Here is a 25,724-nt window from a genome sequence, read left to right as displayed (position 1 = left end):
CAAAACCTACCTGGGTGTGGACCAATTAAAATTTTTGTGGCTTTGGGTGTTGGGACACTTTCCGCGAAACGAGCGCCGTACAAACTTAGAGGAACCTACTGTTCGCTCAGCTCAAGACAAAAATGCCAAAAGTACTCCCGTCAAAACCAAGACTTCAGATATTTCACGCTTACATCTATACAACAACACCGTACGAAACGAAAAAAGTAACGCAATATGACTCGTTTCTTCTACTTACTATGCAAGAGTACTGAATACTAGCGGACCGCTACGGCTATGTGGTGCACGCAGCAGAAAAGCCTCGTGCGGCCCAATATGCGGCCCATCCGTGTCAACCTGCCAGCTCTGCCTTCTATCCCAACGCCCACCTTACTACGTACCACTACCTATTCCATGTTCGCACTCTCTTGGCCGTGGTTTACACTAAGGTGGCTCGCAACATTCATTACCATGCTCCGCCCAGTAGCGGGGTTACCGACCTCATCATCTTTTCGCCGATGGTGGCGCCTGCCAGTTGAAGTCTCTCATGTTTCTCCCGTCTTCTCGAAGGTGTTGGCGCCGCCACAACGTGACGGGCCGCGCATATCTAGTGTATTGTACCGGGCTAGGTTCTCTAGTTCTTCGCCCCCAGTTCGGACTAACCGTCATCAAGTCGCAAAAGGTTGGTGGTGGATGGATGGATGGACCGATTATCAAACTTCGGTCGTCTTGCTGAATGATACGCTTGGCGGCCGCGGTTCTTCTTCTCCGACCTCGGTGTATGTCCCAAACAAATCCAGCCGTACCAGCCACGAACCACCAGACCCGACTGCGAACTGAGTGACTCTAACGACCGCCCTTCTGGACAGGCAGCCGGCGGCTTTCAAGACATTTCCTTCTCGGATTGACCGGGCGCCACGCAGTTGAGCTTATCCGGCAATGCCTAGGTGTTACAAAGGGCCTAGTTAAGCGCGGTCCAAAGGGAGGAAAACAACCACCATTGTTGGACACAAGCTACATACAACAGCTTTGATCGGGTTTGTGTTCCCCCAGGAGCGGCAGTTGCGGCAGTTGCGGCGTCATGGCCAACAGGGCCAAGAACTTTAAGCGCCGTCACGCTCTTAACCGCTCCTGCACCTTTCGTCCCGCCATTCCCGCTTCACCCTCCACGCTGCTTGTCGAGGGCAAACAAAGGTACCTGCAGATGCTCTCTCGGCATTCGCCTCAAGTCCGGCAGCTCCTGTACCCCGTACTCGAGCCATCACCTCTCCCTTGCCGGGCATTGGCATGGTCTACGGGGCCAGAAGACACAATTCGGTTCCGGAATCCTCACTCGAATAGACCGACAAGACTGCTGAAGTTGTTCAAGGGACTCTGGTCTTCCCTCGACCAAACGTTTACCTCCATAACCGACCTGGTACGTGGCGCCCTAGCCCCCATGCTCCAGAGTTGCGGCCTAGTTACATTCGCAGACAAGGCTCTACATACACCCTACTGAGGGTTGTCCCTCTCTGGGAATCTCCCGTTTTCGAGCGCAATTTGAAATCCAGATGCCATTGGCAGGGAATTTTTGCAATCACCCACGGTGCGGCGAGGAGACCTCCGGCGGACAGAATTGCTTGACCGAGCCTTGCCCCTTTCGCTTCGGGTCGCGCCTCCAGGCCTCAATATCACCAACTGCTCTATTCAGACAGCGGCGACATCCCAACCGAGATCAGTACCCCTTTTGCAGTATTGTCATGCCACCTTCATCCTTGATAAGGCATTGAACCGTCATCAAGGAAGGACGTTGAGTCCTTACCGACGCTCGAAACGGACTGACAGCATTAGTACCTCACTGGTTCCCTGACAAACCGGAGTACAGGATCGCATATTGATATGATATAGCAAGCTCCTTGGTGGGTGGTGCTCCTTCTCCTTGACGTGGTCAGGCTCGGCGTGATATCTCAGTTTCATTACCTGTCTCGGCCGCCACAAGCCACTTGAGTAGCTGGGGATGGCGGTAGCCTCAATCACGCATGTATGCTGCATCCAATTTTACTTTTTCAATGTACTGTACCCTGATTGCCAGCGTCTAGCTCCCACGCCTGGGAGAGCGCCGACTCTAGGGGTGGTGGTCAGCGGGATTTCTAGACGAAGATCTGCGGACAGCTGACAACGTACAGTACAGACATACTTTGGGAACAATGCATGGCATCGCGCCAGCATCGGAATGATTTACCAGGGATTACTCCGTATCGAAAGTGGTGTTGCGACTTGCGACACTGCGGTTAGCCTCGGGAGCTGGGATCAATTGGGACAATCACCAGGGTGAGTCGAGAACTCAAAGATGCGATGTTTCCATCCCATTAGTGCACGCTTGGCTATATGCGCCAATAATGCCATTAACCAAGATTTCCATCGAATCTACGGACTCCAAGTGACGGGAGACGTTTGCTGGGATTCCCCGCGCCCCGCATCCAGCGTTAAATAATCTGGGCGGCGGCGTCGACTGGCAGCTGCGGATGCTCCGAGATATCTTCGCGCGACTGCCGGGGATCCAATCAACGGCGACAGAGGGCCCGACGTCATGTCATGATCGGTCCCGGGAGAGAGGAAATAAACCAGGGCACGCGACAGAGCCGCGAACTTGCTCCACATATTTCGCATATTCCATGTATCGAAGTTTATTTCGTCGTTTAGCTTCAGCATCCATCATTCCACCATTCCACCATCTACTTGCGCCGACTTGTCGAGCGTGTTTCCGGTTCCCATGGTACAGAGGATGGTGCACGCACAGCGGATAGCAAAGGCATTATGTTGACCGCCTGCGCTTCTTAACCCCTCCCAATTCCTTCCCGCTCCGTCAGGCCAATTGCGAGCCCACGTGTGGTGGCCTATCGCCCAGAAATGCTGGTGTGCGTCTCCGTCATTGAATCCAATCATGGAAAGCGCGACCCCCGCTGCGTTTGATAGTGCTCCGCCGTGAGACAGGCTGCTAATTTCGAGGGCCCTCATGAGCAACTCTTGGCGGAGCACGAAGCGGGCCAAGGAAAGGAAAGATGAGCATTGGGTTCCTTCCCGACTAGCAAAAGTACTTAAGGCTAACCTCCGAGCCCAGTTTGCTCGGGCCTGTTGATCTGTCCTCTTCTCTCTCACCAGGCCACTTTCAAGCCAAACATTAGCTCCAAAATCTCTTACCCTGCTTCTGCTCCTTCTGAAACCCGAAGGAATAATACTCCCTAGCAACGAGCTTGAGCGAGAACACTAGTCTTTCCAACCACAATGTCGACGGTATCAACAGCCCAGGAGCTGAGCGAGCCGAGGGTTCCGCCCCCGCAGATTGCCCAACGCCGGCCCTCTACATTCCTGTCACTGGCGCCCAACATGTCGGACTCGTACCCTCGCACCCAAAGAGCCCAGCAGCCTCTTACGGCCGAGGCGCTCGCCAGTGTTGCGAAGCAGGACGGCGAAGATAACGCCGACGCCCTGAAGCGCCGCACCTCTAGCCTCAGCAGCGACGCGTCCAAGAGCCGGCTCCGCTTCCTCAAGCTCGGACCTGTCCACTGGGGTGAACATCAGGACGACCACAAGGACGACTTCCACGAAGTCGCAGTCGAGTAAGCAAAAGAAGCACCCGACCGGTTGCCGCCGCCAGACGACCCGGCCTTTCTGCCTCTTTCTTATTTAGCCCTTGTCTCCCTATTCTATCATCTCATGCTATCGCTGTCGTGATGGCTTGAGATCAAAATCATGGGTTCTCTGCGCCCAGATATGAATGAGATGGAACTACCAGAAGAATGCATTTATCTCGCGTGTTTTAGTCTGAAGCGAGCTCATATCACCGGTTTTGCCTGTTTTCTCACGAAAAAGTTGTGTATGAGCTTGTCTGCGTGGGGGCTCTAGTTTGGTATCAGCTTAGTCCCGTCAGATGGCGTCGTTTTAGGATGGTGGGCAGAGACACAGACTCTTGGACAAGGATGTTTTTGTTTCGCTTTTGGTCTCAGTAGTGACACAACGGCTTTACGCTACGACGATTTTGCGAGAAGTGAGGGGTAGATGGGCTGGAGATAGCGGAAACAGGATGTGTTGCCCCGTAAGCACTTGTGTACAGGACAAAACGGTATTCCAGGAGATGGTGGTGTGCTGCCGGAGCAAACATGTCGTGGGCATGAGGAGTTTTCCAAGGTACCGCGACCAGTAGCGGATCGTCACTGGCGGCTGTTGGCTCATCTCAAGCCAAGTCTTCTCCTCAGATGCACCAATACGCTCGCAGATCGTACCCCCATCTCTGCGAGAGAGTGCATGTACATACATAATGTTGCTTGAAGTGCGGGGAGGCTCACGTACACCACAGAAAGCTATACTAGTTGGACTAACTGAGAACCTGAGAGAAGAGTGCGTGTGAACGAAAGCGTCTCCACGATCAAGGCCTCACGACGTATGCCGAAGGCCAAGATTCGGAGATTCATACGCCGTTTCTGTTTTGACTACTATGTGCGGAATTGTAGATCGACGGCAACTCTTCAGAGAGGGTGTCCGGTATGCAAGCCAAGGCGGAAGGCGGACACAAGCATAGAGATGGCGTGCTGGGCATCTGCCTGAGTGAGGGAAGGGCAAGATGTGGGCGAATCAGCATTGGGACAGAAGATGAACAATGGGAAAAGATCGAGAATATAACAAGCAGATGAAGCAAAAATTGTTATGTGAGCCAGTCTCATCTCACATGCCCGTCTTACCTCTCAAGTTTCCGGGTTGGTAATTTATCAACTTCTCTCAACCATTCCACTGTCATAAGTTATGGCAAATGCATGGTTTGAGGGGCGTATAGAATTACGGCGTCAAAGCGATATATAAGGTAGAAGAATACTGCAGAGCATCCGCTTCGAATTCTTGGAAACTCTCACACTCCTTGAGGCTTCAGGAACATCGAGCTGTGAGTGAGAAATGACCTCCATCAACGGAATCAGGTCCTTCTAGAGGCATTTGTCCCGCTTGTCGGTTGTCCGCGCCAGGGGCCTTGGCAGATCTGATCTCGGCTGTGGTCCCGTCTTGGCATTATTATCCGTCGCATTGATGCCCGGGCGACCAATTTGGCCATCCATCTATGCCATTCTATTTCTTACTTCGCTGCGGGATTGGTGTACATACAACCGCGTGGTATATACGGAGTAGATCATTACAACAGACCTTCAGTCACAGCCCACCTTTTTGATGCTGAACTCAGGCCCTTGCGCGCCACAGGCCTCTGCCAGCTTGCGGATGTCCACCTTGAGGAACTCCCCGAAGCGGTCCCCCGACCCGACCTCTCCCTCGCCTTGACAGCCCCTCATCATGGCGCAGCTTTCCTCCCCTTCCAAAGGGTGGTGAAACCGACACCAGAAACCTGCATGGAACCGCTTGGGGACTCTCAACTCGGCCTTCTCCAGGTCCGGGTCCGCCAGCAGCACCAACAGCGACCTCAGCGCTGGATTCCCACCCAAGTCAGCTTTCTTCATCAGCCCTTCATTTCCTCCTCCTCCTCCTCTTAAACCTGGCGGCGCCCCGAGCAAATCAACCCGTACCCTCCTCAGCCTCCCCACCAGCGCCATGTCCCCCAGCGCGGGGACCAGATATCCCTGCGCCTGCTCTCCGAACCGCACGAGATGGCAGACGACGCTGGCGATTCTGCACCGGGCGGCGGCCGCGTCGGGCTCGGTCAGCAGCCTCATGACTGGCGACCGAGTCACGGTTAAGCCAAACTCCGAGCTATACCCCACAATCATGCTGCCGCTGCCGCTGCCGCTGCTGCTGTTCGAGCGATGGTGGCGCGGCAGTCGACGCATGCGGCGCTTCCGCGCCCAAGACGCCCCAGTCGCCAGGTTGAGGTGGAAGACGTTACGGCCGTAGTAGAGGTCGCCGGCTTCGCGGTAGAGCACGGGCGAGGCGAGGAATAAGTTGACGGGCGGTCTCGGGTTTGATTTTGACTGGGCCTTAGATCTACCCTCGTTTCGCCCTCGACCAGCGTCGCCGCGTGGCAGAGTCGCGGCTAAATGATTATTGCCAGGTAATGTGGTTGCAACTGTGGCGTAGTACTCTGCAAAAGCACCGAGGCTCATGGCAGCAGCAAAGTCGTTCCATTCGTTGACATCTGGCCCAACGACGACGCCGCCGGGAACGATACAGAGGTATGAGAGGATCTGCTCGCGTAACTCGGGCGGGAGATCAAAGAAGTAATCGAATCTCTGAGAATTCATTTTCTTGGATCTGTATCTTGGTTGAATGGAAATCAGTTTTATGCTGCTTGACTTTGCAGCTGGCGAGGATACTGATATTTCAAGACTCAAGACCATGCAGAGATGCAATCAAGTTGAGTCCAGCTCTTCGCGCACTGAGGGGGTGAGGCGACACTGGATAGGCACATGCTAGGGTTAGGGTTGTTGCCCGCTTGTTGTCAGCGAGGGTTCTGTGGTATCCCGGTGAGGCCTTGTAGCAGCTCCACATACATAATAAACCCGGCTTACGAAGTAGAGCAGTACAGTAACTCGAGTGGACGGAGTATGTAGACAGATACCCACATCAACATGCAACAGTACCAAAACAGGCGCAAAGAAGTTGCTCAAGAATCACATTTGCTCAACTCAATTCTGGATCCACGTGGAGTATGCCATGCGTTTTGAATAACCTCCCAAGTCTACATGTAGTACGCCAAAGAGCATTCGGGTCGTGAGAATCAAGAGGAAAAAGTCCCAGTCGTTGCAATCTTTACACACCTTCTCTTCCCGAAGATAGCTCCCAGCGAAACGCAGGTTGAGCCCAGATAGATCCCATCTAACTTTTTGGTCCCGCTTTACCAGACGAGATATAAGACGCCTCCCATCATACCGCATGTCGCTGCCCGCAGTATGCCGGCCGCACCCAGACCGTGGCTTCGTAACCTCCCCCAATTGCGCCAAGTACATGTGCGAAGGTTAATAACCCTTCGAGCGCCAACCTAGCCGTTTACCGTGACGACATGGCCTTGGTTACCTGCCTCTTGAGGTCGAGCTCCCGCTTCTTCAGGTCCTCGGCCGTCGAATCCTCGAGCTCGAGCTGACCCATGGCGTCGCTGAGCGACTGCTCGATCTTCTCCTTCTGGCCACGCTTGATCTTGAGCGACCTGATGGGGTCAGAAAGGATCTCCTCGACCCGCGAAATGTAAGACTCGAGCTGTTGCTTGGCCTCAAACCGCTTGCTGAAGGCCTCGTCGTTGCTCTTGAACTTCTCGGCGTCTGGAAGAAGTCAGCATTTCGCCTTTGTTATTCAAATACCGCATGAATTGCGACTTACCGCTGATCATGTTCTCAATCTCAGACGACGAGAGCTTGCCAACCGAGTTAGAGATGGTAATGTTGGCGCTGCGGCCGGATGTCTTCTCCGTGGCGGTAACCTTCAGGATACCGTTGACGTCGACCTCGAAGACAACCTCAAGGACAGGCTCACCAGCCTTCATGGGGGGGATAGGAGCAAGGGTGAATTCACCCAGGGAAGTGTTGTCCTCGCAGTTGACACGCTCACCCTGGTATACAGGGAACTGAACGGTCTGCTGGTTGTCGGCAACCGTGGTGAATGTCCTCTTCTTGATGGTGGGAACAGTTTGGCCACGGGGGACAACGGGAGCGAAGATGTTGCCTTCCATAGCAACACCCAGGGAGAGAGGGACGACATCCAAGAGAAGGAGGTCCGAGGTGTCGGCCGAAGTGGCCTTGCCGGAAAGGATACCGGCTTGCACGGCAGCACCATAGGCAACGGCCTCATCAGGGTTGATGCTCTTCTCAAGCTTCTTGCCGTCGAAGAACTCGCTCAGAAGCTTCTGAATGCGAGGAATACGAGTAGAACCGCCGACAAGAACGATCTCGTCTACCTGGCTCTTCTCGATGGCGGCATCCTTGAGAACCTGGGCAACAGGCTCCAGAGTGCCCGAGAAAGCCTTGGCGTTCAGGTCCTCAAAACGAGCACGCGTGATCTGCATGTTGAAGTCCTCGCCATCAAAGAGAGAGTCAATCTCAATGGTGGTCTGGGCACCGCTAGACAGAGTCCGCTTGGCGCGCTCGCAAGCGGTTCTCAACCTCCTCAGAGCACGGGCGTCACCCGAGAGATCTTTCTTGGTTTTCCTCGTGAACTCCTTCTTGCAGTGGTCGAGGAGGTTGGTATCGAAGTCTTGACCACCCAGGTGGGTATCACCAGCGGTGGCCTTGACGGTGAAGACACCACCCTGGATGTTCAGAAGCGAGACATCAAAAGTACCGCCACCGAGATCGTAGATAAGGACGTTCCTTTCCTTGTTAGACTTCCCAGAGCCAAGACCATACGCAATGGCGGCAGCTGTAGGCTCATTGATGATGCGCAGAACGTTGAGGCCAGCAATGGCACCGGCATCCTTGGTAGCCTGACGCTGGTTGTCGTTGAAGTAGGCCGGAACAGTAATGACGGCCTTCTCAACCTTCTTGCCAAGCTTGACCTCGGCAATCTCCTTCATCTGTATTGCGAATTGTTAGTGTTCAACCAGACGATTTATCTTCTGTCGCAACAACGAACCTTGGTCAAAACCATGGCTGAGATCTCCTGGGGCGAGAAAGTGTGCTTGCTGCCCAGGTACTCAACCTCGACCTTCGGGTTGCCATCGTCATCAACGACCTTGAAGGGCCACGACTCCATGTCCTTCTTGACGGTGGGGTCATCAAAGCGACGGCCGATCAAGCGCCTAGATGAAAGAACGGTTAGCTGGCTGCCGCATAAAAGTACAAAGGCGAAAGCATAGCGAAGGCTTACTTGACATCGAACACAGTGTTCGCCGGGTTCATGGCGGCCTGGTTCTTGGCGGCCTCGCCAATCAACCGCTCGTTCTCCGTGAAGGAGACGAACGAGGGAGTGGTAAAGCTCCCCTGCTCGTTGGCAATGATCTCGACATTGTTGCCGTCGTAGTTGGCAACGCAAGAGTAGGTGGTGCCTGAACATCGCAGCGTATTGTCAGCAAATGCGCCCGGATTCTTCAGAGCTTCTCAAGCAAATTTTTTTGGATTCGAACGACCGCATGGGGATAATTACCGAGATCGATGCCAATGGCACCATCGTAGACTCCGTCCGCCATAGTGAAAGAAGGGTGTTGATATGGTCGGAAGGTTTAGAGGTTGAGGTGAATCTGGCGGGAAGAGGGGAGAGCCGATTCGACGTGGGGCTGGCTGGACGATGTCGGTTTTAAAATTTCGAAATTTTCAAATGCGGTGAACTTTTTTTTCCCTTCATTAGTTTCGACTAGCCGCCTCCTTCCCCACCTGCTAGCACGGGCCCCGATAAGCCACATGATTATCTTATCAGCTTTATCGTGACCATTCACGTGACTACACCTTGTGGACCTGGTCAGTGCGCTACGCTTAAACCAAGCTGGACAAGGAGTTGGTGGAGGCACTGCAGTCGCAGGTTGTGCGATCGTGAGATTTTCAGCAAGACCAAACAAAACCTTTGCCAAACGTACCTTACCTCATCCTCTCAGAATATAGACCACGGACTTTGCCTGGAGCAAGGTCATCCTTCCATTCAACAAGCGCTCGACCTGCAGTTGCCCAAAAACTGATATTCAGCAAACAGGCAACAAATCGATCCTTCCGTCGTCCATTTAGCCCCCCTCCTCTCCCAATTCACACCCGAGAAGGCACAACCGGAGTCGCATTCATTGCGAAAGCCGCTGTGGCTCCTCCTAATACTTGCGCAAGCACTGGGAACACTACAAAACCACACATTTTTGACGTATTTGAGTGTTATCTCAACCCAGACCTACACCTCTAGTGGCGCATTGTCGTCACACCCCACCAGCTGGTCACAAATCACCACTGCTAGCTTTGAACGCCAACATGTCGGAGGAGCAAGTCGACCTCACCACCATTCCCGTCTCGCCCGGCGGTGAAAACAATGCAGACGGAGCTACGTCTGAGGACTCTGGCAAAACTATCACCGTCTTCCACGACAAAGACAATTTCAATGTCAAGCACCCTCTCTCCAACCGGTGGACGCTCTGGTTCACCAAGCCCGCTAGCGGCAAGGTTAGTTTAGACTGGGTCGCATGGTCCGCAACTTTTCGTGCTGACTACCTTTACAGGGCGACAACTGGAACGACTTGCTGAAGGAGGTTATCACATTTGAATCCGTCGAGGAATTCTGGGGTGTCTATGTACGTCGCCCGAAAAGACATTACCCGAGATGTACCCGTCATCGCGGCTCTCAGCTAACTCCTCCCCGGACAATAGAACAACATTGCACCCGTGTCCGATCTCGCCCTCAAGTCCGACTACCATCTGTTCAAGGAAGGTGTGCGGCCGGAGTGGGAGGACCCCCAGAACAAGCATGGCGGCAAGTGGTCGTATCAGTTCAAGGACAAACGGTCCGTGAACATCGACGAGCTTTGGCTGCACACCATGCTCGCTGCCATCGGCGAGACCTTGGAGGACGAAGAAGATGGTGAGGTGATGGGTGTGGTTGTCAACGTGCGCAAGGCTTTCTACCGTATCGGCGTCTGGACTCGCACCACAGGCCGGCATATCCCCGGCCGCGGGGATGGTGACATTGCGGGTGGCAAGGGCCGCTCCGCCGAGAAGGGCAAGGAGATTCTGATGGCCATCGGTCGTCGGTTCAAGGCCGTTCTCAAACTCCCACCGAATGAGATGCTCGAGTTCTCGGGTCACACCGACAGCGCCCACAGCGGCAGTACCCGCGCAAAGGCCAAGATGGTCGTCTAGGCCGTGCCCTCGCCCGCGACACTCGGTACTTTGGCTTGGCCTCCCATTTTTTATGACACTCTTGCATTGGTGCTTAGGTTTTGATACTCTTTTATCTACACAATAGCACCGCTTGCAGGGCATTGGGAGGCTCATGTTATGAATATGGGACGTTTCATTACTAGATTTTCTCCATGAATTTTCCTTTGGAGTTCTCTGGGCTTTGGGCGTGGAGAAGGGCTTTCTGGTTGCCGGCACGCTGTGAATTCTTCCATGTAAGGTATCATTGATGAACAAAAAATGGCGTCTGGCCGAATTCAATGTGCCGGTATGGTTTTGATCACTCAGAAAACATGCCAATCAACTGAGGTATCTTCCCGGGTCTACACATGCTAATGTACACAATCTACACCACCGGTCTAAACGGTGTGCCTGCCCATCCGATCTATTTGATTACTTCCTTGCCCAAGACCGAAACAGGCCGAGTACAATGTTGTTTTGGACGCCCCCCTTTTTACAGCTCATCCCCACTAAACTCGTCTTGAAAGACCTCCTTGACCAGCGTCTTCTTATTTATTTTGCCCATGGCATTCCGGGGTATATGGTCCACCACCTTGAGCACCTGGGGTATCTTGTAGTTTGCCAACCGGCCCTTGAGCGCCCGCCGCATCTCGAGAGGCGTCCACTTGCCCTCGGGCAAGTTGTCGCGGTCGAGGATGACCACGGCGCCCACCTTTTGCCCCCACTTGCCGCTCGGCACCGCCAGCACCGCCACCTCGGCGACCTGGGGCAGCGCGAGCATCTCGCGCTCCACCTCGAGCGCCGACACCTTCTCCCCTCCGCTCTTGATGATGTCGGCGCTGCGCCGCCCCAGGATGAAGTACATATCGCCACGCGCCCAGTCGCGCTGGCTGGGGAGGTTGCTCTTGCCGGCGCCCTCGACGGGCCTGCGCACGGCCACGTCGCCCGTCTTGAACCACTGCCCGCGGCCGTCCTTGGAGTCGACAAACTCGCGCGCCGTGGCCTCCGGGTTGCGCCAGTACTCGGCGAAGATGGTGGCGCCGCGCAGCTGGATCTCGCCGACGCGCTCGCGGCCCGTTGTGGGATCCCGCTCTTGGCCACGCTCGATGACGGTGTGCGTGTCCAGGTCCACCAGCCGCGCCTCGACCCCCGGGAGAGGCCACCCGACCGACCCGTCCACGCGGTCGGCCACGTCGAGCCCGCAGCTCAACGCCATGCCTACCTCGGTCATGCCGAAGCGCTCCAGGAGGACGTTCCCCCCGCTCAGGTCGGACCAGGCGCGCTTGATAGGGGTTGGGAGGGCGGCGGAGCCTGAGATGGCGAGACGGAGGTTGGCGGGGCTGATGGCGGTGCGGGTGGCGCTTTGCATGTCTGGGGCTAGATTCTTGTGGGCGGAGAGGAGGCGGGAGTAGATGGTGGGTACTGCGGTGAAGAAGGTGATCTTTTTGTCGCGGGACTCGGCATGGCTGTACGTCTGGTCGGGGGTAAGGAAAGGGGCGGCGAATCGCCGCCACACGGCGTCTGCGTTGAAGGGGAACAGGAACTCGATCGTGCTACCGGCGAAAAGAGGGGTGAAAATGGCGTTGATGGTTCCGTGAATGTGGTGTAGCGGAAGGACATGGAGGAGGTGGTCCGATGACGAGTATTCCCACGCTTGCAGCAGAGAGCGAGCCTGCGCCGTCATGACGGACTGGGGCAAGAGGACGCCTTTCTAAAAATAAAGGGGTTCAGACTATGATTGGGGGATAAGGTCAGGTACAGAGACAGAGGGTATTCTTACCGGCCGATTGGTGGTGCCAGATGTGTAGAGCATCATTCCCGCCGAGTCAGATCCCGTCCTTTCCAGGGCCATCTGCTCGTGGGCGCCATCTCCTTGGAATTTGCTTAGTTGAAGATATGTGGGCTCAACATCCAGCTCCGTCTTCAACACTTCCTGCGCCTTCGTAGCGAATTTGGCAGATGATAGCAGCATCAGCGCCTCGCTGTGGTTCAGAATGTACTGCAGCTCAGGCGCAGGGAATGCTGGAGACAAGGGCACTGCAATGGATTTTGCCGCAAGGATGGCCAGCAGGGTCACTTGAATAGCGGAGGGTCAGTCTGTTGCCAGTATGAGGATATGGCAGCCCAAGATAAGGGGAGGTTTGCGCGAGAGTATGTGTGACTCGGCTTACCCACATAGTCGTAACTGTTTTCGACAAGGAAAGCAATGCGCTCCCCGTCGATCTGACTACTGCCGGCAGCGTCGTACAAGCGGTTCCGGACCTTGCAGACGTCTCCCAGCAGCTGGCCATAGCGGAACCGGCGCCCGCTGTTGGAGTGGATGACGACGGTCGAGTCCGGGTCATGACGGGCAATTGCCTCGAACACGGGCAGCCGTGGCAGCGTGGATGCCATTCTCACACCAGACAAGCTACACTGCGAGAGGACAGGAGCTAGAGCAGCGGGTAAGCGGTTACTTAGCCTCCTGCCGAAGACGAGGGCAAAGGTCATTGGGAGGCGGGGTGTGCCGAAACGGCAGGGCGTAACCCAGGGAGGAAATCGTTCCGTTTTAAAGTTTCAATCTTTAAAATGTACTAAAAGTAGAAGTAGCGGGAGTGGGACGGGGGCAAGCGGGCTCGGTCCGGCAACAGCGAGATTGCCTGATGCCGAACCCGGCGCATCCTACTTCTTTGTCCGGCAGATGGAGTTTCCCAATCCTGTTGGTGGAGCATGGGTTTGGTGAGTGGGCGGGATGACGAACGGGCATTGTTTTTTACGCACTCGAGGAATACTTTCTTAGGGGGCCAAAGTTGCCGTGTGTGTCGACCGATGAGCGTAGGTTGCTAAGGTGGAGCCGACTGTGGGGACTTCCAGGACCTGTCCCACCAGAAGCACGAGCCCTGCTCGGCCCTGCAGCATCAACAACACTGGGCCCCGAGATCTGGTAAACGGCACCGTTTCATTGGGCCGGATGCTTCACTTCCCCACGTTCTTCGGCCGGTGTTTTGACTCCCCCCGCTGTGCTTGCCGACACCCAAGCACCTTACCACCCCTCCGATTCGCCTCGACTCAACATCCGTTACAGCGTCGCACAACTCTAAGACCATCGCCTATGTTGCGACGAACTGCGTTTGGCCTTGCCGGAGCCACTAATAGAAGGCTGCTGTCCACCATGACGTCGCAGACTCCGATCGAAGACTCAATCAGGGAGAAGGTATAAATTTCTTGGTCCCTATCGATGCTGAGCAGCCTGGCTGTCGTGAAGAGGAAGCTGATGTGCATCGTCCCAGCTCACTACCGCGCTTCAGCCTACCACTCTGGAGATATACAACGACTCGCATCTGCATGCTCACCACCAGGCCATGCAAGGCGTCACGTCAAAAGAGACGCACTTCCGGCTAGTCATCACGTCAGAGGCCTTCCAGTCAAAGATGCAGCCAGCGCGCCACCGTCTTGTCTATTCCCTACTCAAAGATGAACTGGCCCGAGAGGGTGGGATCCATGCGCTGCAGTTGCGCACCATGACACCCCAAGAGGAGGAACAGCGGCGCGCCCAAGAGGCTGGTGCCGAATGAGCCTCGCTGCCTTGAGGAAGGCTGTCGGGACGGCCGAAAGTTTGCGGATTGAATGGGATACCCTTTGATTGGAGCAAGCAGTGCAATGTAACAGTAAGGTGCTAATTATCCTTCAGTTTTCTCATTACTCCGCTCTCTAGTCATCCGGAAGCAATCCTCTTCTTCCGCTGCCCTCTTCACAGACCGTGGCTTCCATCTCGCAGTCTGTTCCAGCACTAACGCTACACCGAAACTAACATTCCTTCCAACCCTCTATATGTCTTTTGATGCTGCAGAGCTCCTAGGCGCAGAGCTCTGGGCAATCTTGTGCCTGGTGAGGAAGTTCTTGATCCGGGTATCTTCATCCCGCATTGCCAGATCCTTCTTGGCCTTTTTCGGCTTCTTAAAGGTTGCGCCAGGTTGATCAGAAAGTTTTAACCTGCGCTTGCGTGTTGGTTCGGCTATGCTTTCCGGATTGCTTGTTTGGGTGAGCGTAGCGCTGGGCATGCCGCTGGCCAGCCATGGGGATTCCACACGACCGAATGTTCTGGTTTCTGGTATCCGCGGAGCTCGAGTCTGCTCGATTGTCGACGATGGGAACCTAGCCTGGTTCTGCGGCGAGCTAAGTACGGGCTCTGTATTCTTTCTCGTGTTGATAGACCTGGGAACCGCCCTGTCTGATAGCCTAGCAGGAGCGAGTCTTGACAGATTATCATCGGCTGTCGTGTATTGATCTTCCAGTGGCCGCGATACTTCGGCTACCCGAGTCGTGTCAGAAGATGTCCGGGCGTGGCGGATTTCAGATTTGAAAGTTGCAGATGACGACTCTGATGTATAATGGCCAGCAGAATGTTGGCGTTGTCTCTCTCTTGATGTCGTGGGATACCCCCAAGCCTCAACGATCTCAGTGAACATCTCAAGACTCTGCTGGATGACTCTGACTTGGTCTGCATAGTGATCCAGGATGTCTCCGATCTTACCCACGCTGAGAATTTCTTTGGTGTAGAGAGGCCTCGGCACATTCTCGTTGTACCATTGGATGGCGGTAAGCGCGCGTTCTTCGCCATTCAGACTAGCGACATAATCTATATAGTCACCAGAGAATACGCGAAGAAAGTCGTCGTACAAGAAAGGGGAGAGAGCCCTCTTCTTGCCAAGTCGAGAAATACACATGATCCCCCGGACGTAATCGTGCAGGTCTCCGTCGTACTCCGGATATGCGGCCTTGAATGCGGCGAAGGGATCCTGCGAAGAAGCACTGTTCAGCAGAAGCTCGCCTTGAGAGTACTTAGAGACCTGGGGAGCGGTGTTCCGTGCGACGGCCGCACTAGCATCTAACTTGTTCTTTGCCGCGAGCGAGTGTCCCTCTTTCACAGGTAGCGGCAACGGGGTTTTGACAACCGGAGGTGTTGAGGCGATGATCGGGCTCGGCGATTGAGACCGCAGGAATGTGTCAGTCTTGTCAGCTCCGATAGCTGGTGGCCCAGCAGCCGGCCTCCGACCAACAAGCCCCGGGGTCTGAAACAGTCCAGCAGGGCGCTTCATGAGTCGGCGACGCTTCGCTCCAGGAGTCCGCACCGGGCTGGTCTGACCAGTCAAGCTACATGGTATAATCTGGGCCGAAGGTGGGGTGGGCTCAAGGACAGTGGCCGTCTCTGAGTTGACTGGCTCCAGGATGTCTGTAACGGCTCCAGGTACTTCGACCTCTAGTTCTATGTCGGAGCAGGGAGTACTGCTCGAGGGACAGTTGTTCATGTACGCAAACCGAGATACAGCTGTGGACCTAGGACGGGAAGGTGCTTTCGTTGGCAAGGATAGACTAGCAACCTCCCCTGGCGGGCTAGGACGCCTGTAATGCTGTGAAGGCGATGACGGCCATGAAATTTGCGTTCCTGGTCCCGAGTCCTCTTCTTCTGCATCACTTTCTCGGTCTGCTTCGGAGGCGGGGTTATCAGGCGCGCTTTCCTTGTCGCCATGTGGCGCCGGAGATGAAGCTCGGAAGGACCCTTTTCCCTCAGTTTGGGGAGTGAGCTGGGACCTTTCCAGATTGCGCTTCCTCGCATCTTCCAGGATCTCCGGCGGTATATTTGGGATGCCATTTATTGGAGTCCAAGCATCCCGGCGGTCCAACGATTTACGTTGGCTTGAGCGACGCTGAAAATAAAGCCGCTTGATTTTCGCTTTATCAACAAGCTTAGGAGGAGACCAGACCACCGAATCGGTTGGCTGCTCCATAACGGCAAACGCGTCGAGAGGTATGTAAATTACCGTCGTGTGCCTTGGCTAAGATATCATGAAAGGATCAAACTCAATGTTGAGGGATTCGGATTGAACAGCTTCCAGGAAGAGATCTGCTTAGCGGGAATTGCAATTCAATTTAATGGTTGCAGTCGTGTATATTAGGATGGTTTCGACCTTGCTCTTGGGGCCTTCGAGATGCGGAGAGTAGAGTTCGCGTTGGGAAATTCGTGGAGCGCGACTCACAAAGAGCGGAGCTCGACGCCAGGTCACATGACACTACACAGTACGGAGGTACTTCGTAATTCTGGATAGTTGGTTGTGATCCAGTATTGGACTACGGACGTAATGTCACTTATATGTAACTCTGAAACGTTGGAGTATTTATCTTATGTAACTGAAGTTATATTGGTTGTAATTACCTGACCTAGGGATGTATGTACAGTACGTATACAAGTACCCACAACGTACCAATTGCCTGCCGGTTGACGACATCCCGCCTTTTGCCATGGCTGTGCCTGGCTCCTGCTGAGCCGATGACTGAGGGTCAACAATCACGGCACCAACAGAATCCTGAAGACCTTTGGCGAATGTGAGCAACAGCATTCCTAAGCCAAGCCCGACCGAGACGTCCCGTTGGAGATGTTCTTAGACGACCCTGGAATTTGCAGTCGACTTGCGTCGTCCAAAGCACACTTGACTCACCGTTCGTCGACACCATCACCCATCAACGGCCGTTAGAAGTCACCACCATCCAGCTCCTGTCAAACCCGGTATTCTACTATTTTGCTCGTGGTGCTGCGGCGAAATCCGGCATAGAACTAGTCCTCGTGCTGCTGTAGATTCAACCTGCGATAAAGTATGACGATCGCTTCTATTAATCCTGCCGCCTTGCAAGACACTAGTTCGTCGCTCTAACCCGAGGATCGACGGCATGGCCAACGCCAACGGTCTCCGACAGCCTTCCATAGGCCCTTCCGTTCCCCCATCGCCTTTATCGCCCCGCTTCCGCCGCGATTCGGCAGCATCGCTGTCCGTTTCGTCACATGTCGACAAGGATCAGCTCGCTCTTGCGCTCGACAAGATTCACACATCGGCCAGCCAGTCGGACGCGCTTACCACGTTCAACGACTTCACCGCTCCCCCGGGCTCGTTGCCAACGTCCGAGAGTAAGACAACAGCGGGCGATATCGTTCAGCAGGGTCTAAGTGGCTTGTATACGCGCTTCAAGGAAGCCGTCGGCGCTGTCGGAAAGGGTCCTGCTCAAGATGCAGATGGCGCCGACGGCCAAGATACCGCGCCCAGAAAGAGTTCCACCGCGGCTGCCAGCGCCTCCAAAGTGTCCTCCCCTCTTCCAAGGGGAGAAAGCGGTGCCACGGCTTCGACCCTCGATTCAGCCCTGTCCTCGGACGTCCCGGCGTCGAGACTCTCATCGTCTGGTGCCGCGGCGGTTGAGTCCCAATTGCATGGCTTGCAGTCGTCCAAGGCGTCCTCGGTCACGACACTATCTGCCCCAAAAACTGCATCCTCCAGCGTCCAGAACCTGCCGAAGATTGCCAAAACAACAGCGCCAACCACGGCAGATGCCGCTATTGCGCCGGTAACCGCACAGGGCCGTATGGATATGGATGCTGCACGTGGAGTGGCGGTTCGTGTCGAGGATCGCCCCGGGCGCAGCACAGGCCGCAGAAGCATAAGCAAACCCACCGACGCAACATCAAGCCCCAGTCTCTCCGGCAATGTAAGCTTAGACGGCCTGGCCACAGCTGACCGTCTTGTTCTTCAGAGTCGAAGTAGGAGGGAGGACGCGCCCAGCGTGGACGGGAGCAGCGACACACCTCGAAGCCCGGTCCAGGCCTCAGCGGAAGCGCGTGCTTCGTCCTCTTCTTCGTCACGGCTCAACCCCACCGAAACCATGCGAAAACCGGCGGTGATTGATCGAATCACGTTCTCCAAGGGCGGTGGTCGTTCGAGATCCTCGTCGATGGAGCCCGGCACTGCTGAAGCGAGTCCCATCAGCACCTCAGCCCACAGCTCTGTGCACCATGACTCTTTTGCGCACACCGAACAGCCACAGAAGTTACAGTCTGGCATTCCGAGGATCCCCGGGACGACTGGTAACGAAGGAGCTCCCGGGATAGTAAGCGCGAGGCTGGAGCGGATGCGGCAGCAGGTGATGAGCAAGAAATTCTGGATGGCGGATGAAACTTGCAAGGAGTGTTTCCTCTGCGGCACGCCTTTCAATGCTTTTCGACGCAAACATCATTGCCGGACATGCGGCTGCATTTTTGATTCAAAGTGCACCTCCAACATTTCCGGCCAAAAATTTGGCGTTCAGGGGTCCTTGCGCGTGTGCAAGACCTGTCTGAGCGTCATCAACCGTCGCTACGACAGCGGTTCAGACGACTCTGCCGATGAATCATACCTCCCTGCAATCTTCCGTGCTAGTCAACCTAAACACGTGGCCATCGCCGCTAAGCCGCGAGCCGACGACGAGAGAAGTGTGTCGGAGCGGACGGAGCAGGCAGATGACAACAGGACCGCGATTACCCCGATGATGGCGATCCCGGCGACTCGAAGGGTTGGAGACAGCAACCGGAATTCAGCTGTGTTGGAGATCGAAATGCCGCAGCTCAGCAGGCCGGCCTCGTCGCGGTCGCTCAAGTCGCTCGGTACAAGTCGCCCGCAATCTTCGGGCCACCATCGACATCATTCCAAGCACAACCTTCTGACAAGGCTCAAGGCTCCTGCCGATGGTAGAGCCCCATTCCGTATGCCAGCCGGGGATGATTTGGGAAGGAAGTCCAACGCCAATGCCTTCCATGCCGACAACATCATTGACCCGGAGCTAGCAGCTTACATGTCTGATGAATCGAGCGCCGACGAGCAAATGGGCAGCATCGCCGGCACTATCAACGGCGACAGCATCCTAGCAAACCCCGAGTCAGATAGGTCAAGCTTCGGCACATACTTGAGCGCTGGCAGGAAGCATCGATTCCGTCAGGGCGACAAGAGCCTCAGCGGACTCAGCTATGCAAGCCGCGGCCACGAGGAAGTCGGCGGGTTGCAGAATTTGCCCATGCACGCGCGGCCACCGAGGCGTAGGAACCTCAGCATTGCGAGCATTAGCGGGCATCATTTGCGTTCGCCGCGGCCCAAGTCTGCCGTCCTCAAAGGCCCATCTGCCTCGGCTGACACGCTCTCCATATTCGACAGCACCATTGATGCCCCCGGATTGAGGCGGAGTGACTCAATACGCGAAGGGAAGTCGGCCGAGCCGGGCTTGAATCCCGCGAGCATGCAACATGTGAAGAAACTTTTCTATCAGTTGCTAGAGGACGCTGGTGTTCCCAATCCAGCGAGCTGGGAAAAGGCTCTGATCCCCATACTGGATAGATGTGCCGATGACGTCGACCCCGACATTCGCAACGGCGATGACATGGACATCCGACACTGGGTCAAGCTTAAGAAAATTCCAGGCGGAAAGCCGGGTGATAGCGTCTATGTGCACGGGGTTGTCTTCACCAAAAACCTCGCTCTAAAGAACATGCCACGCAAGATCCGCAATCCCAGGATCGTCATTATCACTTTTCCTCTCGAATATCAGCGCCATCCAGAGCAGCACTTTATGAGCTTGCAGCCGGTCATCGAGCAGGAAAAGGAGTACCTGAGGATGGTCGTTAACCGGATTCTTAGCCTGGAGCCCCATGTCTTGTTGGTCGAAAAAAGCGTCGCCGGGGTGGCTCTGCAGTACCTCTCGGAAGCAAATGTTGCCGTCGTGTACAATGTCAAACCGTCCGTCATTGAAGCCGTCTCGCGGATCGCAGACATGCCCGTCATCTCTTCGATGGACATGCTCAGCCTAGGGGCTCGGGTCGGCATGAGCGAGAGCTTCGAGGTCAAGACATTTGTGAATAACGAGATCAGGGGCAAAAAGAAGACATACATTTTCATATCTGGTTGCCCGAAAGACCGCGGCTGCACAATTGTTCTTCGTGGCGCCTCGACCAAAATTCTTTCCCGCGTGAAGCGAATCACCGAGTTCATGGTCTATGTTGTCTACAACCTGAAACTAGAATCTTGTCTGCTACGCGACGAGTTCGTTCAGATTCCTTCAGAAATCGATCGCGCATTGCCGTCGACGCCGTCTCCAAGACAACACTCAGTCAATGGTCTTCAGCTGTCACCTAGCGGTGTTCAGGACCCAGCAAGCAGCCGTCCTACGATTTTCGTAACACGCCAAAGCACAGAGACCGGCCTACTTCCGCAAACCAGCTGTAGTGAGACCCTTGACTCGGAGCAGCCTGCCGCTCCAGAGATTCCCGAACCCAGTGCGGAGCCGTTGGCTGCGTCGTCCAATGAGCCTGTTGCTGATGAGCCTTCTAAGACTGCTGCCGAGCCCAGTGTTGGGCCATCTGTTGAGCCTCCTACTGAGCAGATGGCCGAGCCGGTGCAGAGACTGATATCGCTCCATGAGTCTCATTCTCACGTCCATGTGCCTGAGGACATACCTATGCCAACTTTCTACAGCGACATGGTTGCAAAGTACGAGACTAGAATTTTATCTGCCTCGCCGTTTGTCAAGTTTACGCAGCCATATCTCCTCATGAAGGCTCGAGAGCAGGAAAGGCGTCTGGTGTACCTGCGGCGTCTTCGCGATCAGGCGATTGTGGAAGACCCCGATGAGAGTGAGAAACTCAAGTCGCAGCGTTTTCAGTTGATCAGACCGGAGATGGTGCACGCGATTGGGCAAAAAGCTCCGCGGCAGATCATGGAGGTTCTCCATGCTGTCCACGATGCCGAGTACGATAAGGCTTTACACAACTATCAGACGCAGTCGAGGCAGTGGGAAAACTACATCCAGGGCAGCCTTGACCTCTTTGACCCCTACTCCCACCAGAACATTGTTGTCTTGTATTCAGTCACTTGCACCGCTACAAAGATTCCATGCTCTGAGCCGACTCTGGTTGCCATCGAATTCTACAACGAACATCCCGACCTTAGCGGAAACATGGATCCGGACTGCACTTTGGGTCAATACATAGAGGACATTTGCGAGAGTGCCGAGTTGGTATGCCACTCGAACGGCTGTGACCGCAAGATGCACGAGCATCACCGCACCTATGTCCATGACAACGCCCGCCTCACCATCATACTGGAGACGTCGCCGGCGTGGCCTGAGACTTTCCCAGAGAAACCCCAAGAGAACAACGGAGACAAGGATGCTACCGGCATTTGTATGTGGAATTACTGCAAGCTTTGCAAGAAGCATTTCGGACTTATGCCCATGTCGGTGAGCACCTGGAAGTACTCCTTCGGCAAGTACCTCGAATTGTCCTTCTGGAGCCAAGGTCTCCGACTCAACCCTCAATCGGAGTGCCCGCACGATCACAAAAAGGACCACATCCGGTTTTTCTACTACTTGTACCGCGATATCGCCGTTAGAGTGCACTACGACCCTATCGACCTCTACGAGATCATTGTGCCAAGGCCAAGGATTACCTGGAAAGTCGACATTGACCTGAAGCTCAAGAATGACATCTTCACCAAGATTGAGGACCGCTGGAACCGTTTCATAAATTCGGTCAGGGCCAGGCTTAAGAGCATCCGGATCGATAGCGTGCTCCCAGAAAAAGCCGAGGCCTGCAGGGCTGAACTCGAGCGACTCACCAAAAAGGCGCAGGAAGACCAACCGGAGCTCATCCGTATCCTTCAAGAGGCATACATGAATTCAAAGTACTATGAGGTCATTCCGCTCAACGCCGTTATCCGCGAAATGCTTCAGAAAGTGACGGACTGGGACGCTGCTTTTGCAGCGTTCGAAGCCGAGTTCCTCTCCGACAAGGATGTCCGTCAGCTAACCATCATGCAATTGAAGAAAATGTTCTCAGATCACGGGTCAAAGGAGTCGCTGCCGGGCACCGATGGGACCGCATCCGTCGCATCGGAGGCGGAAGAGAAGTCCACACCGGCGACTACCCCGCTGGGGCTCTCCGAAGGCGGCGAGAAGCCCTCTCAGTCATCAGAGTCGTCCGATTTCAGCCAGCCACAGGTGACAAGTCTTGCCCCCGTGGTGGAGCCTGACCCGGTACTCAGGGAGGCTGAAGTAAGCCCGCCCAAGGAAACTACGGAGAGGGTAGAGCCGCTCGAAATAGCGAACCTAAGCTCGCCGAGCATGGCGAAGAGCGTTCTACCTGCTTCAGATTCCGGGTTGGAAGAGGTCAAACCGCGAACAGAGCAGCCGTCGTTGGTACAGCCAGCAAGTGCCTCTGATCCTACTGCAGCCCCATCGCTCGCCGGACAAGCTAGCGCAATACCGTCTCCCACTGCGACCCGACCATCATTAACAGAAAAAGTGGAGCAATTGCGTCGTGAACAGCGGGTTTCATCTAGCGATATTGCCGGCTCGGCTTCTGGCGGCGAGAGTGTCAACGATACCCCAAGACCTACCCCAGACCGTGCCTTTCCCCGTCGGGCTGGGACGGCTGTATCGCCACCCCTGGTTCGTACCGTGTCTCAGCCAGGGCTATTGCCACGGCAATCAGCCATTGGCAAGTTGCTCAAGGAACAAAAGACTCAAGACTCGGCAGCAGGTGAAACGCAAAAACCAACTGGCGAAAAGAAGTTTTCGGACCGCATCGGCCTGGGGGCCCTGAAGAGTCATCGTAAGGCAGGACCTTCTGGCATTCCACGCTACGTCCACAAGAGGGAATCCAAAGTCTCGACGCTCGCACGTCACTTTGAGCAGCTAAGCCGCGAATTCGAAAAGGAAAGGATGAAGGACCGCAAGCAGCGTGCTGCCAAGATGCACCACACTCGAGCCTTCCTGCCGCGCTCTTCCACCAAGACCATAGTAGAAGTGTACAAGGACGTGAATCAGGCTGTCGAGGAAGCGGGACAGCGGGATGAGGAACATTCTCTTGATAGAGATGCAGCAGGCAGGCATCCCGGCGACATGCCCAACGCACCAGACGCCTCAGCCGAAGAGGGGCTGGTCAAACAGGCGGAGACAGAAGCCCGCTCACCACGGGAACCTCCCTCACAAACATCGCAGTTCGAAGAGGCGATCGCCGAGACGGAGACGGAAGAAACCCGGCTTGAAAGCCGTGCCGGGTCGGAAGATGAAGGTGCCGGAAGCGATGCTGACAATTCTGCGCTCACTCTCGATGACATTTTGCCCGATGTCAAGGAGATTGCCGCATCCCTGGAGCCAAGCGAGGAGATTCCGGAAGAGCTTCCGAAACACCAGAAGAAGAGCCTCATGGCAATGCTGACCAACTTCTGGGCCGAGCGGTCTGCTAGTGGATGGCCTCAGCTCGAGTATCCCATCAACGTAACGGATCACATCCTCCTTGACTCGGATGTGATTATCAGGGAGGACGAGCCTAGCTCGCTCGTAGCGTTCGCATTGAGCTCGGAGGATTACAAGTCCAAATTGGCCGACATCCGCCAAAAGTGGAAAATATCAAACCAACGAGACGCAGAGGCCAGCAGCGACGGTGGCCTAGAAATGAAGGATTCGCAGGGATGGGACGCGGCGACGGCGGGCTTTGATGAAGAGGAGCTTGAAAAGAGCCTGCTCCGATCGACCGGGACGCATGTGAAGTACCAGTTCACCGATGGCTCGGCGCGGATGATGTGCAAAATCTTCTTTGCCGAGCAGTTCGATGCGCTTCGGCGCAAGGTTGGAGTGGCGGACCGCTTCGTTGAGTCTCTGTCCCGCTGTCTAAAGTGGGATTCCAAGGGAGGCAAGACAAAGTCGGTCTTCCTCAAGACATTGGATGACCGGTTCGTGCTGAAGTCATTATCGCTGAGCGAGACGACTTCTTTCCTTAACTTTGCACCCGACTATTTTAGCATAATGGCCGAGGCGCTCTTCCACGACCTACCGTCGGTGATCGCCAAGATGCTCGGCTTCTTCCGCATCATCATCAAGAACCCGATCACCAACACGGAGATTAAGTTGGACCTCCTGGTCATGGAAAATCTGTTTTACGACCGGTCACCGAGCCGCACGTTTGATCTCAAGGGCTCGATGCGCAACCGCAAGATCCAATCGACGGGTGAGCAGGACGAGGTGCTCCTGGACGAGAACATGGTCGAGTACATTTACGAATCGCCGCTGTTTGCGCGGGAACACTCGAAGCGGCTGCTGCGGGCGTCCGTGTTCAACGACACGCTGTTTCTGGCGCGGAAGGAAGTCATGGACTACTCGCTGATGGTGGCTGTCGACGAGGTCAAGAAGGAGCTCGTCGTGGGCATCATTGACTGCATACGGACGTACACGTGGGATAAACAGCTCGAGAGCTGGATCAAGAACCGTGGCTTTGCCGGGGGTGGCAGAAACAGACCGACCGTGACTAGTCCAAAGGAGTACAAGAGCCGGTTCAGGGAGGCAATGGCGAGGTATGTGTTTCTTGAAAACAACGTCCTTTTTTGGAACGAGTAGTTCAGTTGCTGACAGCCTTTTTCTCTGCTGTTAACAGGTACATTCTCCAAGCCCCCAACTGCTGGCACGTTTTTGGGAACAGGCTCCCTCCGAACACGCCTGCAACGCCAAAGCCTAGGTTCGAAGGCGAATCATGATGGATGGCAGTGAACCTGTGCATAGTTACGGGAAGGGTGAAAGGGATATACATTTCTTGGTGGGTTTGCATGGCGGGGCGGTAAGTTTCTTGGGGTTATATGAGTTCAATTGCACCAATGGAGCTTGGAGTTGAGGTGTATGGGATATACATATAAATGACTTCGGGGCATCGTGCGAAGAATTTATCTGGTGCATAACTACTTCTCTGGTCGACATGGGATTTGCTGGATATGTACGAAGCATAACTCCCTTCATGGCAATTTGTAATCCCTACGCCTCTTATGGCATTGCTTGTCTCAGTTGTCGACCGATAGCCTCGGATATCCCCGATTTACCGGCACGGCAACCCCTGAACTGTCGATCGGCAGCCAAGCTCCGAGCAAGTGCGCCGAGGCGGCGGGAATAGATACGGCTATACCAAGGCTTGTGCCCCTAGGGACCGTAATTAAGTACATACTAATCGCAATCAGTGGCAAGCACAGCCAAGTGAAAGCACGCGGATCTAGAGGAGCGAGAGCGATCCCAACTGCCACTATGTTGCAGTGCGCGCCTTCGTTGACGCTTATATGGAAGACATTCAGCACATGAGCACACTTAAACACTTGGTACCTTTTCCGTATGCCTTAGTACCTAGAATATCCAAATATCATCGAGGAG

General features: G+C 55.0%; 9 protein-coding genes across 9 annotated transcripts; 5 read left to right on the top strand and 4 right to left on the bottom strand.

The window, feature by feature from the left end:
• The first annotated feature begins 146 nt into the window (after positions 1-146).
• Positions 147-926, top strand: N656DRAFT_780195 (uncharacterized protein). Its single transcript, XM_064815333.1, has 2 exons — positions 147-758; positions 849-926. The coding sequence occupies exons 1-2, from the start codon at positions 316-318 to the stop codon at positions 904-906; spliced, it is 501 nt and encodes a 166-aa protein (XP_064669604.1). The 5' UTR covers positions 147-315; the 3' UTR covers positions 907-926.
• A 1,627-nt stretch (positions 927-2,553) lies between these two features.
• Positions 2,554-3,582, top strand: N656DRAFT_790167 (uncharacterized protein; the record flags this gene model as incomplete). Its single annotated transcript, XM_064816856.1, has 2 exons — positions 2,554-2,643; positions 3,301-3,582. 2 exons carry the CDS (start codon positions 2,554-2,556, stop codon positions 3,580-3,582), a joined length of 372 nt encoding a protein of 123 aa, XP_064669603.1.
• A 1,485-nt stretch (positions 3,583-5,067) lies between these two features.
• N656DRAFT_780192 (uncharacterized protein) lies at positions 5,068-6,277 on the bottom strand. Its single transcript, XM_064815332.1, has 2 exons — positions 6,065-6,277; positions 5,068-6,004 (listed from the first exon to the last, which is right to left on the bottom strand). Exons 1-2 carry the CDS (start codon positions 6,192-6,194, stop codon positions 5,151-5,153), a joined length of 984 nt encoding a protein of 327 aa, XP_064669602.1. The 5' UTR covers positions 6,195-6,277; the 3' UTR covers positions 5,068-5,150.
• A 265-nt stretch (positions 6,278-6,542) lies between these two features.
• Positions 6,543-9,134, bottom strand: N656DRAFT_780188 (heat shock protein 70). The gene is made up of 5 exons (XM_064815331.1): positions 9,025-9,134; positions 8,749-8,926; positions 8,515-8,680; positions 7,267-8,455; positions 6,543-7,208 (listed from the first exon to the last, which is right to left on the bottom strand). The coding sequence occupies exons 1-5, from the start codon at positions 9,065-9,067 to the stop codon at positions 6,940-6,942; spliced, it is 1,845 nt and encodes a 614-aa protein (XP_064669601.1). The 5' UTR covers positions 9,068-9,134; the 3' UTR covers positions 6,543-6,939.
• A 287-nt stretch (positions 9,135-9,421) lies between these two features.
• N656DRAFT_780186 (eukaryotic translation initiation factor 4E) lies at positions 9,422-11,159 on the top strand. Its single transcript, XM_064815330.1, has 3 exons — positions 9,422-10,016; positions 10,073-10,144; positions 10,221-11,159. Exons 1-3 carry the CDS (start codon positions 9,828-9,830, stop codon positions 10,707-10,709), a joined length of 750 nt encoding a protein of 249 aa, XP_064669600.1. The 5' UTR covers positions 9,422-9,827; the 3' UTR covers positions 10,710-11,159.
• On the bottom strand, positions 11,046-13,520 carry N656DRAFT_829813 (acetyl-CoA synthetase-like protein). The gene is made up of 3 exons (XM_064818586.1): positions 12,881-13,520; positions 12,490-12,785; positions 11,046-12,420 (listed from the first exon to the last, which is right to left on the bottom strand). The coding sequence occupies exons 1-3, from the start codon at positions 13,197-13,199 to the stop codon at positions 11,203-11,205; spliced, it is 1,833 nt and encodes a 610-aa protein (XP_064669599.1). The 5' UTR covers positions 13,200-13,520; the 3' UTR covers positions 11,046-11,202.
• A 340-nt stretch (positions 13,521-13,860) lies between these two features.
• On the top strand, positions 13,861-14,263 carry N656DRAFT_790162 (bola-like protein; the record flags this gene model as incomplete). Its single annotated transcript, XM_064816855.1, has 2 exons — positions 13,861-13,902; positions 13,979-14,263. 2 exons carry the CDS (start codon positions 13,861-13,863, stop codon positions 14,261-14,263), a joined length of 327 nt encoding a protein of 108 aa, XP_064669598.1.
• On the bottom strand, positions 14,064-16,742 carry N656DRAFT_845831 (uncharacterized protein). Its single transcript, XM_064819213.1, has one exon. It carries the CDS (start codon positions 16,475-16,477, stop codon positions 14,516-14,518), a length of 1,962 nt encoding a protein of 653 aa, XP_064669597.1. The 5' UTR covers positions 16,478-16,742; the 3' UTR covers positions 14,064-14,515.
• Positions 16,743-16,994: 252 nt separating this feature from the next.
• On the top strand, positions 16,995-25,269 carry N656DRAFT_780183 (uncharacterized protein). Its single transcript, XM_064815329.1, has 2 exons — positions 16,995-24,886; positions 24,967-25,269. The coding sequence occupies exons 1-2, from the start codon at positions 17,415-17,417 to the stop codon at positions 25,064-25,066; spliced, it is 7,572 nt and encodes a 2,523-aa protein (XP_064669596.1). The 5' UTR covers positions 16,995-17,414; the 3' UTR covers positions 25,067-25,269.
• Positions 25,270-25,724: the final 455 nt, after the last annotated feature.

Source organism: Canariomyces notabilis (genome assembly GCF_033297395.1).
Source record: "Canariomyces notabilis strain CBS 508.74 unplaced genomic scaffold N656scaffold_13, whole genome shotgun sequence".
Taxonomy (NCBI): domain Eukaryota; kingdom Fungi; phylum Ascomycota; class Sordariomycetes; order Sordariales; family Chaetomiaceae; genus Canariomyces; species Canariomyces notabilis.
Note: the sequence above shows the minus strand (reverse complement) of the source record. Positions and strands in the feature narration are given on the sequence as shown.